The sequence below is a fragment of the Myotis davidii genome, unplaced genomic scaffold, assembly GCF_000327345.1.
Source record: "Myotis davidii unplaced genomic scaffold, ASM32734v1 scaffold46, whole genome shotgun sequence".
In the NCBI taxonomy this organism is placed as follows: Eukaryota; Metazoa; Chordata; class Mammalia; order Chiroptera; family Vespertilionidae; genus Myotis; species Myotis davidii.
Genome location: NW_006383006.1, coordinates 11962237 through 11980356, shown reverse-complemented (window position 1 = coordinate 11980356; position 18120 = coordinate 11962237). Strand labels below are relative to the sequence as shown.

Genomic DNA, 18120 nt, shown 5'->3' with positions numbered 1-18120 from the left:
AAAGGTTGCCCACCCCTGGCCTAGGTTATCTGGAACATGCGGCAGGGAACCCATATGCTGATGAGCAGACATGCTTGAACACCTTTTATTTCTATTTCTGGGACTCCAGGATGGAAGACTTATGACACAAAGCTTGTGCCTTTCATAACCCTGCTTGGGAAGGGAAGAATTGTGGGCTGAAAATATGGTCTCAGACTGGGGTGGCCTCTCGGGTTTGCAAACCAGAGCAGACAGAACATGGCCTTTCGGCCCGAGGCCCTGTGCTAGGTTACAACCCTTGGAGCCTGGGCACCATTCTTAGAGTCAGGGAGACTCCACAGAGCCAGACGATTTCATCACGGACCCTGTTTCCCTAACATGAAATGGCCCCTCTTGGAGGGAACCTAGTCGTGACATATTCTATTAGAAACATCCACTTTCAAAATAGACTCTCAGCAGGTAATACGGGTCAGCTCAATCTATTTTTAGTTCTACTTTGGCAGGAACCACAGAGGGAGTCTAAGCTCACGTTCTTTTGTGATTTTAGAATCCTGCTGGCATATCCTCACCAAATACCCACCCTATCCAGTCCATGGTGACAGATGGGATTGATCAAGGGTTGCCAGGGCAACTGTTGCTAAGTACCCCATACACTTTTTCAGAGGCTTCAACACTTCTGCTGATAAATGGTGAGGATTCTTTCCTTTCAGAGATGGTCTGACAAAGATGGAAGGTCAATATAAAGGGCAATAAGATATATGAACCCCAAAGTTAGTGTTTTCAGACAAACCCATCATATCTTGACAGGCTATTGCTCTAGTCTATGATTTGAAAGCATATTCTAAGATGGATAAGAACAGGGAACAAGATAAAAGGCAACAACATTAAATCTGGGAAAGTCCTTCTTCTTTAGACAAATGATATATTTGCAGAATCGGATACTAAAGACAGATTGATTATATATAATATACAGACAACGCTCCTTTTGAAATGTTAATGGTTTGTAGACAATAAACTGCCCTGTAGAACAAATTATGACCTTGTCTCAACACGGTCACATGGTAGGAGTCACCTATACTGTAAAGACTAAAGAAATGAATTTGGACAAGGTTTGGCATTGTTGTAAGAATGGAAGGTCAAAGTCCTTTAGGGTATTACATTATGAAAATTGTAGCCCAAAAGCACACACACACAAAGAACCTCCCTAACACCCCTCATCCGATTTCCTTTATTCCCCTTTTATTATTACTTTATTTCCTCCCTGGAGAAGTTTCAGTGCTCAGGAACCACAAGCAGAAGTGACAGAAACAACAATGGTTAGAAGAGGAAGATCATGGAAACGGAAAACAAAGCACAGAAACATGTGTCTAGGCATTTTTTAACTAGAGATACAACAAGAGCAGACCCACCACGCAATGGACCCCCTAGGTTTCAAAAGACTCTGAAAGTACATTGCTTAAATGAGAAGAAAAGCATAGCTCAATATATACAACAATAACTACCACCAATTATAACAGACACTTCCTTTGAAGCCAAACAGCCCATCTCTATCATAGATGTTTATTAGAAAGCTAATTCCCTTAATTAGGTCTCACAGGAGATCTGTGCTGGCAGTACTCTGACTGAAAGGTCACTTACTAGGGCATCTCTCTTCTTCCACTGCCGGCTGATGCTTCTCTGGCTTGGGGGGGCCTTTGATTTTCTGCAACAAGGCACGAAGTTTGCCAGTCCAAGAGCTGTCCTCCTCCTCCTCTTCCTCTCCCTCCAGGGGAACCCCTAGCAAGTCACAGCACACAGTGAAAATCTTGAACAGGATATGAAACCATGAAATGATTGAGAGAACATAATAACTCTGCTTCTCATCCTTAAGTATTTGCCTATAGAATGTCTTTTCACAAGATTTTTTTTTTAAAAAGATGATTTCTTGTGTACAAGAACATCAAGTAATTTCAATCCCAAAACTTAACTCTTCTAACCTATATTCCCAAAGCACTCTAAAGTCTCTAGAAAGAGTTAACATTGAGTTATTTCAAATGAAAAGACATCTGTTATCCAATATATCACTCAATCCACGATGTATAAGCAGCACAAACTCATAGAGCCACTTAAAACCAGCAGCTATGTATCAAAGGGAGGAATTGCTGGCTTAGAATCCTTTAAGCACAGACATTACAATAGTATATCATTGCCAACATACAAAGCAAAGGGGATCAGAAGCAGAGTCCCAAACCCAACTATCTAACTCAAAGTGAGTTGGGTGAGGTTTACGTAGGATAAATTATTTTACTTCCTTCTTTAGAGACAAAGTCCCTTCTCATATCTCAGCAATGTCTCTTGCAGGTAGAAGACATTTCAGACAGGAATTATGGCAGGATTACTTCCTGTATCTTCTCTGATACAAGTAGTGTGGATAGGGCCATTTCTTAAATAATTAGTATTGTAATTTTTAAATGGAAAAATAACTTTCCACCTTCCCTCCCGCTACTGCCTGCTAAAGAAGGAGCCAGGAACCGACTTGTCTCTGATCAAGCTGCATCCTGGGAGCTCACCACAGTGAGTGAGAAGGTCCTCGTGGAAGTCATACAGCTCCTCCCGGATCTCGTCTGGGCAGGGGCAGTTCTCTCCCAGTTGAAAGTTCAGAAGCATGTTGATCTTTGAGGGACAAAGAAGAATGGCTAGTTTGTTCTCAGTGGTGGTCCAAAGAACTCAGATCCTGCCTTAGACAGATACCCATCATTCATTGCAAATTTTATTTAACTCTTTTTTTTTTTGTAAAAATGGTCAACATTTAAAACCTGAAACACTAATTTGAAAGAATGTAGGTACCCCTATGCTCACTGCAGTGTTATTTACAACAGCCAAAATTTGGAAGCAGCCCAGGTGTCCATCAGTATGGTCCAAAGAACTCAGATCCTGCCTTAGACAGATACCCATCATTCATTGCAAATTTTATTTAACTCTTTTTTTTTTTGTAAAAATGGTCAACATTTAAAACCTGAAACACTAATTTGAAAGAATGTAGGTACCCCTATGCTCACTGCAGTGTTATTTACAACAGCCAAAATTTGGAAGCAGCCCAAGTGTCCATCAGTAAGTAGTAGATGGCTGGGAAAAAAAGCTATGGTACATTTACACCAAGGAATACTACTCTGCCGTAAAAAGGAAGAAAATTTTACCCTTTGCAATAGCATGGATGGACCTGGAGAACATTATGCAAAGTGAAATAAGCCAATAAGAGAAAGACAAGTACCATATGATTTCACTCATGTGAAATTTAATGAACAAACAGAACTACTAAGCAAAATAAAGACAGACTCGTAGATAGAAACAGATAGACAGCTCTGGTGGGGAAAGAATGTTGGGGGTGTGTGTGTAGGGATGAAGCAAAAATGAAAAAAAAAGAGAGAACTCATAGACAATAGTCTGGTGATTACAGGAGAGGGGAAGGGGAGTGTAGAGGGGATAAATGGTGATGGGAAAAATTAAAAATAAAAATAAATAAAAAGTTAGATAAAATATAAATAAAAGTAGCTTGTAATTTTTTCTAATTATAAAAGTTTATTAATTGCACAAAATTTGGAAAATACCTAAAGAAGAAAATGTACTGATATCATGCCACCCAAAGAAAAGCACTGTTAATATTTTAGTTAATATCTTCCAATCTTTATGTATGTGGGCTAAGATTATATATGCGGGATCTAGATACACTTTTGAAACTCATTTTTTTTTCTACTTAACAATTTATCTTGAGCATTTTCTTATTTCCTTAACCTAATTTTAGAATTTTTATTGATTTCACAGAGGAAGGGAGAGGGAGAAGGAGATAGATAGAAACATCAATAATGAGAGAGAATCATTGATCGACTGCCTCCTGCATGCCCCACAGTGGGGATCGAGTCTGCAACCGGGCATGAACCCTTACTGGGAATTGAACCATGACCTCCTGGTTCATAGGTCAATGCTCAACCACTGAGCAATACTGGCCAGGCCTTAATCTAATTTTTAATAGGTGCATTGCATTTTCATTAAATAGATAAATAGCAACTTATGTGAAATTTATGTAAAATTAATGACCTGATATGATATATTTAAGTTATTTTCATTTCTTATCCTTATAAATAAAGTTGGTTTTAATTTCCTTTTACATAATTTTTGTTCACATCTCTGATCATTTTCTTAGGATAAACTCCTAAAAGCAAAAGGATGAGATCAAAGGTTTGTGCATTTTAATGGCTCTTGATATGAATTGCCAAATTGCCCTCCAGGGAGCTCATAGCAATTTGTATTATCATCAAGTTTATACTAGAGTGTATATTTCTTTGCCATCTCCATTACAATAATGAGAGTTAACACATTTTCAAACATTTTCCAATTTAATGGGTGAAAAATGTCATATCATTGTTGCTTTAATTTGCATTTAATTGGTGAGGCTGAACTTTGTTTTTCCACAATAAGGACCATTTTCATTTCACATTTTAGATATTCCGACTATGTTCTCCTTCCATTTTTCTGTTGGGCAATTATCATTTTAAACATTAATCAACATATACTTTGCACATCTCTAGACAATTAACTCTCATAACAAATTTTCCATATATATATTTTCCAGTTTATAGTCAGCTTTGAATGTTGCTTATGTGACGTTCCTGACGTGTAGCTTTATGTTTTGCAGTCAACCCATCATCTTCTTCAGTTTTGTCTCGGGAGTCTTATCCGTTTCTGTGCCATGGACCACTCTGACAGCCTAGTGAAACCCATGTTTTCCTTTGCAGATTAATATTTTAAACACATGGAATAAAATGTAGAGCATTACAAAGAGGAACAATTATGTTGAAATCTAGTTATCAAGAGCCTAAAAAACAAATCTGTGTTATAATAACATATGTGCTTGTTTATTAGCTCACTGGACAAAAGGATCGGATGTCAGGTCTTATATCCACCGTGACTGGAAGCATGTAATGAATGTGAGTGATATTTCATGGTGTGAAAACCACTGCAATATGATATGAAAAAATATGCAATTTATGTTGGTGACAAAGTCAGGTCCTTGCATTGCTGCCTACCTTAATAGTTAAAAAATACTATTAGAGATTAATGAAAACTTAGTAAAAATAAAGCTGTCATTTATTTTCCACTCAGATTTCTGGATGTCTGAATTCATCCCACAGACCCACAACTCCAGGCTAGTGAACATCTGGAGGGATTGGAGCAGTAACCAGAGGAAATCTTGTCTATTCTGCTACCTCAGGCAGGTTAACCCAAACAACAGGCAAAAGAAGGTTTTCTCCTTCTGTTTAGGTTTCTAGGTTAAAAAAGTTTACAATCTCCCTAATTAAACCAGGAACCTAATTTACTATTGGTTGGGAGAGCCTTAGTCAAAGCTTCCACTGCAAACAATTTTTTTTGGAAGTAGGTAGCAGAATCATCTATAATCAAATACTATTTATAAATAGGTTGAAAAAGTAATTTCTGTGGTTGTTCTGTAATGTTAAATTACAGCAATTATAGCAATAACATATATTGATAGGTTATTTATTAAATGAAAATAGGACCTGAAAAGCTCTTTTCAGAATTAGAAAATTAATCTCTGTATTGACAGGTCTTTCCCCAGTGGAACACTTAGGAAGCAGGACCCACCAGCCTGCAGGGCATTCAACCAACAGGGGGGTGAGCCAAATTCTCTGCTGGAGGTCATACCCTTCAACCAAGCCCTTTGAAAAGGAAAGGTTTGCTGATGACATTTGGCTAATTTGCCAACCATCATTTGACTAATCTTAGTTTTACTTACTCTTGTATTTAGTTCCATCCCCCAAGCATAGTTTTTTCATCTCTCTAATTACTTTCTGGACATAGGACTGAAAAATCTCTATCTTCAAAGGTTACAGAAGGATGAGGTAACCATACCACTGTTTTAAAAGTCTAATTCTTATGCATTCTATTTCCCAAGTGATTTTTCATTGCTCTCCCCTAAAACTGATTTCAATCTTCCACATCCTTTGCTGATATTAAATTCTTATTTAGAGAGCTTCATGGGTAGATTCCTTCTAGAAATGAATACTCTGGGAGGTGTGGCAGATGGGATAACTGAGTTTGACAGCAGTTACTGTCCCTTCTTTCTTTTCATTTCTAGACCAGCAGCATTAACATCACCTGGGAACTTGCTAAAAACGCTAAGTCTTGGGCCTCACACTAGACCCACTGAACTAGAAACCCTAGAGGTCGGACCAGCAAATTGTATTATATTAAGTCCTCTGGTGATTCTGATGTCTGTTCAAGAATCACTGGGCTAACACGTTAGGGAAGAATTTATTGAGTTACAGGCTTCTGAATTGAGTCTGAAGTGACTGGTCAGTGGATTGTTTAGAAGGCGAAAGTGATGGCCGGCCCAGGGGAGGCAGAAGAGAAGGTAAGGAGGCAGAAGGGGGAAAGAGAGGGTGGGAGCCCGCATGGCCCTTCCAGGAGCCAGGATCATGAGCTGAGCCCAGGAGGATAGTGCACCTACTCTCATAAGTTGGGAAACGCTGACCATATTCTGTTGATCTCTGATAGAGAGCAGTGATTTCTGGAAAGACTGGACTGAAATTTTTAAAGTGGTGGAATCTTGCTGGGGTGCAAGTTGCATACTGACAGTGAGCCAACTTTGACTTAGTGAGAGAGACACAGATGGAAGAGAAGGGAGAGAGCGCTGCCCTGTGTGCAGTTTGGGAAGGGTTATTTCCCACCCAAAAGATAATTGGCAGGTGCTCCTCGGTTGTCAGATGAGGCCTGTCTCCTGGTGGCACTGGCTCTTTTCATTTCCCACAGCTCCGTGCTGCCAGGCACAGAAAGGTTTCAAGTGCCTTGCTCCCGTAGGGTTCACATTCTTCCTCAGGAATGGGATGGAGGCTCAGAAAGGGGTTTTTACCTGCTCCTGTGGGGGTGAGCGGAACTCCTTGGTCTTCCTGGCAGTCAGGGCTGCAGACATGTTCAGGGCCTGCATGAGCTCATTGTAGCGGAACTTCTGATTCGCCTGGAGCTTGGAGACATAAATGTCACCGAATGCCACAATGGCCTCCACTCGGTGCTGCAGCTCACAGTCACAGAGGTAGCTGAGGAGCTCGCACATCTGCAATAAAAGTGCATATATATGGGAATAATGCTTTATGGAGGAAGCACCTAGCATCCCCATTTTATAGATGGTAACACTGAGATGTAGACGATTTCAGTAACCTCTCCAGGGTCACACAGTAGGAACAGAGCTATTACTTGAATCCAAGTTGGCCAGAATTCAGAGACCAGTTCTTTACCATTAAGGTCAGGAGAATAACAGAAATAAGCTCACTAAAGACACAGTAAATCTCTCTGCAGAGAGAGAGAAAAACATTTCTAAGTGTGTTTTCCTCAGCTTAGTATAGGACCCGCCAATGAATTGCACTGCGAGCCTGGCTCCTGCCTGACATCCTCTGGCTCTCTCACTGCTTTTGTTTACAAGCTCTGCATTTCTGTGATTAGTTCCTTAGGATTGTTATTGTTACTAATCTTGTCACTATTAGAATTTACACTAATAGGAGAAACAATAGCCATCCTTCCTGAGCACTAACTGTTCGCAGGACACTATGCCAGGCACTTGCTATACTTTATTTCCTCTAATCCCTATGTTCCTGATATTTTTAGTGAAGCAGAAGTTCTGTTAACCTATCCCCACTTAATCTTTCATGGGATTAACGACCACTCTCCATTTGTCCAGGTGGTGAGGGCTCTCGCCTACCTGTACAGAGTCTCTGGCCTATCTGCAAACCTCTGTTCCTGCCAGGCAAACTAGGACCCAAAGCTTATGCCAGTCATACATGTGATGCAACTACAACATTTATTTAAAAATTGTAGGAACCAATGAAATAGGAAAACTAAGTTGAATGACTAAGGGATGTCTGTAAAAGTTAAGTATTTTTTTCCCCCCAAAATGCTAAAAATTGGATGTTAGACAACTGCAAAAAAAAAAAATGGGGCAAATCATAAAAATCTAGAAGCATTCTACACTCAGCTTTCCAATTATCTCTAAATCTGCATGCAGTCTACCCGAACTGGCAGCTGTAGATGGTGCATGACAGTTGTCATCCATGCACAAAACAGGGCTCTATGTGCCAATCAGAGACTCCCATTAAAGGAAAGGTCTCAGCCCTATATGAGACTAGCACAGTTATACAGTTTAATACAACATTCAAGGTTTATATGTAAAATTTGTTGTGCTTCTCCTCTATATTTAACATCTTAATTAACTGACCCCCTACCAATCCCATCGCATTGGATAAGAGAGCTCCAATGACGGGTTACTTGACTGTAATACATTTTATGATAAAACACATTTCATACTCTATTTTATAAAAATACATTTTAATTCTATGTTTTACTATATTATCATCCACATTTTACAAATCAGAAAGCTAAGACTCTGATGGGCTACTGACTTGGCAAGTTTACATAGGTGGTTAAGGGATGGAGGGAGGAGCAGGAGCTGAAATTCAGGGATGTTCAAGCCAGGCTCACTCATGGGGCAGACTGTTCTACTCTCCTCATTTTCATTTATCTTTCCTCAGTTCCTAGAAGACAAACGTTATTGTCATCAGTTCTTTACTGACGCTAGATTACTCTGGTAAGACTATGTTTTAGGAATGTTGAGGTTTCCTAGGTGATGCCAAGGGGACAATGCTACATTAGCCTGCCTCTCTTCCTTGGCTTGTATAGCAGTTTCTAGTACATGTGAGTGCAACAAGTCCACATTAGTTTGGTGATCAGAGAATGGATACAAATGAGAGGTGGTGATGAGTGTGGTCCCCCTAAGTATCAATTCCTTTTGTTTACTCCACAGCCAAGGCTCCTTCCTCTCTAGACAGGATCTCACAAATACATCTGTTAGTCCCAAAGGGTAAGAGATAAGACCAGGGCAAATCCATGACCAGTACCAGAAAAAAAAGTTCTGAGGCAAGTGCCTTATTGACGAGGGTTGGTGTTTTCACTTTGGCTTGGGGAGACATATTCCATATCAGAAATGAGCATGACTGGTGGGCACTTTGAGCATCTCTGTTACCCTCCAGGTTTAGGCCAGTATCCACAGCCACAGCCTCACCATCACTAGGCTCCACTGTCTCGCTCCCCAGCTCTTTCCAAGGACAGGATCTTTGATGCCCCGAGTTACCTGCAGCTTGACGGACTCCGGTAATCGGGTCTGTAACAAGCCTTTGACTGGAGCCTCCTTGCTGGCCTTTTCCCCAGCCTCCACGGCCTTCTCCTCCACCTGAGTCACTTCCTCCTTCTCTGCTCCTTCTTCTGTCTCCCCACTGTGCTCCCCAAACACAGACGGGTCGATCAGGAGGAGAATCTGCCGAACATCATCGTCGTCAAACACCCCCATGACCAGCAGGGTTCCAATGAGCTTCAGCACTGGCACAAACTGGAACTCCACAGACCCCCCAACGGGGTCTCGAATGTGAGCCCCACTGCCCTGCACGGCCTCTGTCAGCATGCTCAGGGCTTTTGTCTTCAGAATGTCCAAGGGAATCTCAGGGCTCTGCTTCTGGTGCTCCTCACTGGTCATGACAACGCAAGGGGTGGAGAACTTGAAGCCTGGCTTCAGGCACGTTCTCAGGCCCACCCCAGGCAGCCCGTGCCTCTTCGACTTGTCTGGGTACAGGCGGATTTTCCTGGTGGTGCTGTTAATGGGGATGATGTACTCATTCTTCATCATCAGCTTTCTCTCCTTCGCATTGGCCAGATGGATGCTAATGAGCAGGTCATAGAAACCGGACCGCAGGAGGCCAGGGAGGTACTTGTTATCAATGGCGTAGAAGAGCTGAGAGAGGTCCACGTGGCTGCACAGGGCATAGGCTACACGGCTATTTCCCAGGGCACACACGGCACTGTAGAGTCTCAGCGTGTGGTAATGGAACTGCATCAGGTCCTCCTGCTCACAGAGCTCCAGGATGTCCACACACCTGAGAATGAGACAATCAACCACTCCACTGCACAGTGTGTGGTGTGCATGTGTGTGTGTGTGTGTGTGTGTGTGTGTGTGAGTGTGTGTGTGTGTGTCCCCACCCACCAGAATTCAGTGGAGTTCTTGCTCTCTGAATCCCCAGGGATTTCACCCAATCCAATGAAGGCAACGGGCATAGAAGGATGAAGGCATCTCTGCTACATTTTCTCTTCCTGATTATCTTTCCTCTCCCAGTTCTGGTCCACATCCTGCTCCTGATAATCCACCATATCTAACTACGAGGGTCTCCAAAGTCTGTAAGACTTAACAAGACTAGCTTACCAAATATTAATCTTCCTTTATTAGGGAAAACCCCCAAATCTGAACACTGAGAAACATTCAGGTATAAGACAAAGGTGACTTGGTCCTCTTAGTTGTAGGCTCAAGGGGATCTTCTGTTTCCTGATGGAAGAGGCCTCAGAAGATGTAGCTGAAGGCCTCCTTCAAACTACCATCTACCTCATCATTATAATCTCCAATCTGCCATCATCCATGGGGCTTTCCTTCCCCTGAAAACAAATACACTGCACTCTTGTCCACAGAGAAAAACACTTTCCAACTTGAGATGAGCTGGCATAATCAATTCACTTTCTCCTTCCTGATTTTAGAACTGTGTGTGTCTGTGTCACGTTCCCTTATTTATGGGGGGTCTAGGATGTGATGAGTGTGGTCCCCCTAAGTGTCAATTCCTTTGGCTGTGGAGTAAACCAAAGGAATTGACAGATTTTTCCACTTTGTTTTGCTCCTCACCATGGATCTGAGGATCCTTGGCATTGGCTCCCATGCGTGGACTGCTGGTCTTTTCTGCTCCTTCCCTACATTAGCCTATCTTGCTGCTGCCCATGATCCAACAGAATACCCAATTGGGATCTGGGCAAGTGTCAAAAACCTCCACCCTCTATTTATTTTGATAGTCCAAGAGATCAAGGGGTCATAATATCCACAAAATAGAACTTACGTATTCTTACTATGCACAGAAGTATATTTTTACCTACACAATCTCACTTTTTCTCCCAGCCATCCTTTGGGTGGATATTGATCTCACTGTGTCCATGAGGAGACTGAGGCCTGGGGTGCATGAGTAACTTACCCAAGGCTGCAAACCAGAAAGTGATAGAGCTGGGATTGAACCCAAGCTATCATCCAAGAGTGCCTCTTAACAAGGGGAGGCCAGCAGCCTGATTCTTCATCTCTGAGCAAGCTAGGCACACCTCCTTCTCCGTCTTGCCACCAATAAACACATATTTTAGGGTCATACTAAGATTTTTAATTAAGTGCATGGACACGTCCCTGAGTACAGGCACTTGGAGCTGCAGTGAAGGCCCTGCAGTAGGCATATCATAGCGAATACTCTGCTGTTTCTGAGTGAATAACAAAAGCTGAGAAAGGAAAGGAGAGAAACTGAGGCTTTGGGGAAACCAATAGTTATCTTGGGGCTGACTGAACAGGGCCCTTGGCCAATGAGGAGGCTCCTCCTCCCCTCTGGGCTTGCTAGGCTCTGCCTCCCCACCTCCCGGGCTGGCCGGCCCCATCCACATGCCCTTCCCTCCCCTCCCCCCACTACCTGTTCTCCTCGGGGATGTGGAGCGCCATCATCTGCAGGGGTTCCGGGCACTGCACCACCCAGCCATGGCGCTCGCTCACCCGCTCTGTTTCCACCTTCAGGAAGCTGCTGGGCATGCGGCTCCAGAGCACGGGCTGGATGGTCTGCACGTCCAGCCGAGGGGGACACTGCGGGGCTGGGTTCTTCTCCTCGCTCTTAAATATGGCTGCTGACAGTGGCAGTGCGGTCTGGGCCAGGCGGGAAGGCATGCAGGGGAGGGAAGAACACATGTGCAATATAGAGATTCTCAGCTGCTGGCCCATGGTAACCAACACGGTTAGTATTAAATTAAAAAGAAACAAATATATCCCGGGACCCCTAAGGCCTTTCCCAGCATTAATTAAGACCTTGACTAATGGGTTATATAAGCATTAATTCTTTCAGCATCCAATAGAAGTGAGCGAAGGAGAACATGAGAAGGGTACATGAGAAGCAAAAAGTGACAGAACCTCATATTCTGAGGCCTAATGGTCAACATGCCTTCCCCTTCATAGCCATTCCATAAGGGGACAGATACACACCTTCAGCTTCCCAAGTTCAAACTGAAACAAAGAAGTGCTTGTGGGCTGCAGGAAGACTGCTGGGAACACTTTGGTATTGGGCTCCACCTGGAAACCAGAACAAATGGAGAGGTTTGTCTAGAATGATCAAATGACTGATGGTGAAGTCACTGGGTGTTTTAATCAGCGCCCCACTCTCACTTCGGCTGGAAGAGGAGAGAGAGGTCACGGACTGGTCTGAGCAGTGTAGACTGCTCAGAAATTCTTTGAGACCTGGTGCCTGTTGGTAATTATCGTCTCTGCTTCCCAACTTAAATACTCTCTCACTCCCTCAACTTGGGTGGAACAATCCCACGTCCTTTCATTTTCTCTCTCAGGTGAATGAAGCCAACAGCTTTCTCCACTGCCCTGGAGGATGGTCAGAGCGGGGAGCTGCTAACTTGCCATCAAAGGCAATGCCCACTCTTGGTCACTGAACAATGCGATGTTCTGGTTTTTCACACAGCACAGAGTCACCGGCCCAGAGGAGGGGGTTCTTGAGGAAGGTACTGTAATTTCTGAAGGCAGATGGACATTGGTGAGGCAAACCCAGGAGGCTAACAGGGTTTCTCAACCTTGGGATGATTGACATTGTGGGTCTGGAAAGTCTTTGTTGTCGGGGCTGTCCTGTGCATTGTGGGATCTTTTGGTGCCCCTAGCCTCTACCTACTAGATGTGAGTAGTGCTCCTCACCCCACCATAGTTGGCATAACCAAAAATGTCTTCCGAGAATGCCAATGTCCCTTGGTGAGAAAAGCACCCTCACTTAAGCACCGCTGCTTTGCAGGCGGGCTGTGAGACGCTTCCCAGGAATAGAGGGCTGCCTCCACAGCCTGCCTCCTCTCTCAAAACCTCTCTTTCTCTTGGTTCCTCTGGACTTCTCTCCACCCCCTTCTCTCTCAGATTGTAGTTCTTACATTAAACGGCGGGGATTCACTGACTGTCTAGCTGCCACTTAGTTGAGGCACGTGGATTTATTTATGACATTGGGGCTGCACTTATCATTTGCAAACTTTGATGCAGAGCATTTGATCAGACAGTGGGGAGAAAATGGGACTCTTATTCCACTCGCTAAAGTCCTTTGCCTTTAAGAGAATTCAAACATTAGGAGATTCTTACCACTCTTCTGACCAACCAAATTAGGGGATGGTGGGTACTGTGGACATACCCTGGGGTGCCCCCCAGTGAGTCACACTCGTGTATAATCCCCTGCACTAGAACCTGTGTGCTGTTTCTGGAAAAAGTGAAAGGACTGTCACTTTATATTTGACTCCATCTCAGCAGACTGGACAAAAAGAAGGAAACTGCCGTGTTGTGAGAAGGCCATGTGACAAGGAATTCCAGGGGGGTCTCAGGGCATTGAGAGTGGCTGGCCCTGGCTGCAGCCAGCAAGGAATGGAGCCTCCATTCACAAATGCAAGAAAACGAGTCCTGTCAACAACCATAGGAGCTTGGGGAAGAAATGAGCTCAAGACAAGGACGCAACCTGGCTGACACCTCGACTGCAGCCTTGTGAGACCGCGAGAGAGGACCTCACTAAGCTGTGCCTGAATCCTCACCCATGAACCTGTGAGATCATAAACGCATGCTGTTTAAGTCCCTGAGTTCAGGGGAACTTGTTATGCAGTCATCAGAGATGAATACAGTGAGTTGTCTTCCTGTCAGCATATTGTTACCGGCTTCCTTTGCATCATGAACTTCCTCAATACAGTTAGACATAAAGTTTATAAAAACACATTTTCGTGGCTGTGACTCAAAAGATTGCATGGTTCAGTGCTATCATTTGCTTATGATGAAACAGGTCAGACTATAAAACCTAGCCTTGTGCCCCACACATGGTCATTCCAGCACACTACAGTGGGCTCATAGTTGAAGTTCAAATATTTGCTTTCTCCCCAATGCTTCAGGTACCCCTGGGAAATAGGAAGGGATAAACAACTGTAAAAACAAAATGCAGTGACAGACGCTTTATTAAGGACATTCAACAAATAATTATTTAGCATCTAACACACACTGGCTTTATGCTAGACACTGGGTTTACGGTGGTGAGAGACAGAACTAGGAAATTCTGATCTGATGCCGGTGTGACCTTGGCCACAAAACAAGACTCATCCCTGGGCTGGCCCCATATTTCTCAGTACCCATTACGTGACATCCTGAACAATGCATGGCCCATCATGTGACATCCACAACAATGCACGACCCTCAAATCATTGCAGCCCGAAGGAAGCAGAGCTCCAGTGGCTGAGAAAACTTCACCTGCACCAGCAATAGGCCCTTGAGTCGGTGCTCCTTGTGGGGAGAAATGTATTCAGCTGTGCTGACCACTATCACACCAGTAGGGGAGCTACAGGCTGAAGATGGGGGCATGATGTTAGGTCCCTCAGGACTGGTCCCTGAAAACTTCACAAACCACCCAGCCAAGCGCCAGTGCCTCCTCACACCTCCCTCAGAAAGGAGGTGCTCTGAGAGCTTCAGAATGCCCTGGGAGAGGCTGCTTTCTACTCGACAGAGGACACTCCCACCACGAGGAACAATGGAAATTTCTCTTCAGTCACTGAAATAAGACGATGACACAAGTGTGGGCTCATGATGGATATACACAAGGATAAAACTGGCAACAGGGGTGTGGAAAGCAAAATCCTAGTCAACTCTCCTGACCCCTGCGTTACTTTGTGACGCTGTATGTCACAAGGCAGGAGGGATTCTGCAAAGATAAGGAAGGGTACTAACCAGTTAACTAGAGATAGATTATCCTTGAGGACCTAATCGAGTCATAGGAGCCCTTAAAAAATGGGTGTTTTCATTGCTGGGGCAAAAGGAAGAGTAAGAGAGATTAGAAGCTTGACAAGAACCCCACATGCCCCTGGGACTTCGAAGATGGAAGGGGCCACATGAAAAAGGACCCTGACGGAAGGCCAGCAAGGAAACAGGGATCTCAGAAGCCCAGCCTCCAATAACTAGACGCTACCAACAACGCCCAACAACGCAAATGCAAGTTCTCCCAGAACTTCCAGATCGAGCCAGCTCAGCCAGCTGACACCTTGATTTTGGGCTTGTGAGATCAGGAGCAGAGATCCCGGTCAAACCTACAGAACTGCGAGGTAATACACGTGTGCTGTCAAAAGCTGCTGATTTTGGGGTAGCTGGTTAGGCAGCACTTAAACAACCAATACAGTGGCTTTCCAGTGGAGTTGGGAAGTTTGACAACAAATGTTTAGCCAGCACTCACTAGGTTCCAGGGGCTGTTTTATGTGCAGAAGACGTGGCCGTGAACATGAGAGCAGGCTTCTTCGCTTGAGGAGCTCCCACTCTGGAATGGATGGCGAGCCCAGATTTTGGTCTGCGGTGGAGTACCGTTGGCTGACAGTTTCTTCTTTGTGTTTAAGGTACCTTTGTCCCCGGCTCATCTACGCTGTCCTTGCAATAATAGGCATTCTATTTCTAATCATGTGTGAAAATCAGGGCATGGGAACGGGCCTGAATGCAAAGCTACCTCCTGCGTGATTCTGGCTCAGTTCTCAGAGCAGTGGCTGGGGTGTCAATCACCAAGGAGCAGTATCTCTTAAACATACATTTTATTTCCCATCCCACCTGTGATTACATTAAGTGGGACAGATAGGTTTTTAAATTGCCCAGCAGTCTTTAACGGGGGAGCTCTAAACACTTTGTTTGAGAGAGCCCTTCTCTCGTTATTTTGGTTACTGGTCCTTTCCCAATAAAGAGCCAGTGTATAAATATCGCTGTCCTGCTCCTTCGAGGTAACTGACAAATGAAAATGGCTACATCTGCAGAATAACAATTATCTCGCTGCCAGGGGACCAGATGCACAGCCACACACGTCAGCGTCTCTCCTGTGATGAGAAGGGGGCTGGCTGGGTGTGAGCCTCCTCAGCGCCCCCACCCCCGCCCCTCATGCAGAGCCTGGCTCTCTTCTCATTCACAGCAACATTCCTCAGGACAACAGGCAGGCCTGGGAGCTGGAGCGAGAAATCAGGGTTTATACATGCGAAGTATAGGCAGTTGTTTGGGGTCGGGGGTAAATGCCAACACACAGCTCAGAGAAGACAAGTGGCCAGCCCACTGTCACCCAGGAGCTACTGTGAAAGAGGAGGTTAAAAACGGCCAGTGTCCAGCCTGCTCTTTGTTATAACATCTCAACATCATGGGAAGTCTAGTCACCGCTGCTTCGAATGCCACGGGTAGTGATTTATTTAGGGACCCCCGACGCCCAACTAGCCTTAAAAGTTATTAGATGCTTTAGAGCTCTCTGCAGCTCAGGGAGGCCCCTGCAGTCAAACTCATTTCAAATTTAATGGGAAAAAGCTAATGGATTCTGAAGACAGACTAATGTATATAAGCAGTTTCTCAGGGGACTTGGGGGAGGGTGGAATCATGAGAAAGTACTAGAGGAATAACAGCCTGGTTCCCAAAGGCATCTTTCCGGGAATAGCTGGTTGGGCCCTAGTGCGGGACCGCACCACCTGCGTGGTGGTGAGGATCCCACCTTTTCCAGGAACCCAGGGAGGTGCACAGTCTCACGTGCTGCAGCAGGCTGTCCCCGGACCCCAAAAGGGATGGGCCCATCTGTTCTTAGCCACCAAAATTTTCAGATTTGGGGAAGGTGCTCTCTCTTCTCTAGATGCCATCTCCCCAACCACAAGCCAGAAAAAGGGCTTTATCCATTTACACAGCAGTGGGATGCGTTCATCAGCTGTACTTAGCTAAGCTTCCTTAAACAGGGCACGTCATTATCCTGGATCAGCAATGCCCTCACTTCTTATCCATAACCCCTCTTTTCTAAATAGTGTTCTCAACCACTAACCACAAAGGTCCCATACCACTCTGCCCATCAGTCTATCCATTGTTCCTCAAACATATCTTATGCTTCCCTATCTTCTTTTGTTATTCTTTCAATCTAGTACACTCCTCTCTCTTCAAGAGGAAGTTTTTTTTGGTTTGTTTTGTTTTTGCTTCAAAATTAAGGTTTGTCCATGCTAAACACTCTCCTGACCACTATTGATGGAAGCCAGCTCTTCCTTCTCTGAAGTTGAATGACACTGTTCACACGTACATGAGACTCTCCATTCCATCCTCAGAATGTCGAGAAGGTTTAATACAAATTTAACTCCTCATCTTAGCCTTTCTGGGGTGTGGGCTATAGAACTCTAGGCTTATAGAATATTACTAACTGTTAAAGTGAAAAAATAAAAAAAATCCCTTCTTGGTCAAATAATATGAGAAATGTTTGGTTAGACAGGCATTTCTTAGACTATTTCTAAAGTATTTCTCAAAGTCAATGTTCATTGCAAAACTTCAAAAGGAGGGTATAATACGTGGCATTCTCCAGCTTACCTGGCCTCAGGGATGAAAATCCTGCTTAAAGGAAACCAGGCTTCTTGTGCTTTCTCTTTTTTCCATTATCTTATAATTTTATTTTTGCCCATATTTTTATTTTTTTGGTCCATTTTTTAAAAATGTTATTTTTCAATTACAGTTCACATTCAATATTATTTTATATTAGTTTCAGCTGTACAGCAATAGTGGTTGTTAATCACATACTTTACAAAGTGGTCCCCTGGATATTTCCAGTATCCACCTGACCCCATACATAATTATTATAGTACTAGAGGCCCAGCACACGAAATTCATGCGCAAGTACAGTCCCTAGGCCTGGCCTGCAATCAGGGTCATCTTTCCCAGCTGCCCTCAGCTGGCCTGCCCTCCGCCGCCACCCACCCCCAGTTCCACGTTCACTATCGGGTGACGGCCTGGGGAAGGAACCTAGAGGTTGGCTGTTCCCACCCGCTCATTGGCCCCACCCCCACAGCAGGTGTCCATCAGGTGATCAGAGCCTGTTGGCAAGGGAAAGGGACAAAGAGGTTGTCAGTGTGCCTCATAGTGACTGATCCAGCAGTCGTTCTGCCATTAGGGCCAATTTGCATATTACCCTTTTATTATATAGGATAGAGGCCTTGTGCACACGTCTG

The 18120-nt window shown here is 44.2% G+C and overlaps 1 protein-coding gene across 1 annotated transcript in view; it reads right to left on the bottom strand.

Annotated features, from left to right (window-relative positions):
* Window positions 1-18120, bottom strand: part of RYR3 (ryanodine receptor 3) — a 417605-nt gene that overhangs the window by 193704 nt on the left and 205781 nt on the right. Inside the window, 6 exon segments of the mRNA XM_015557536.1 lie at window positions 1618-1755; window positions 2529-2631; window positions 6884-7084; window positions 9152-9947; window positions 11553-11779; window positions 12113-12199. Coding sequence (XP_015413022.1) covers window positions 1618-1755; window positions 2529-2631; window positions 6884-7084; window positions 9152-9947; window positions 11553-11779; window positions 12113-12199 — 1552 coding nt within the window.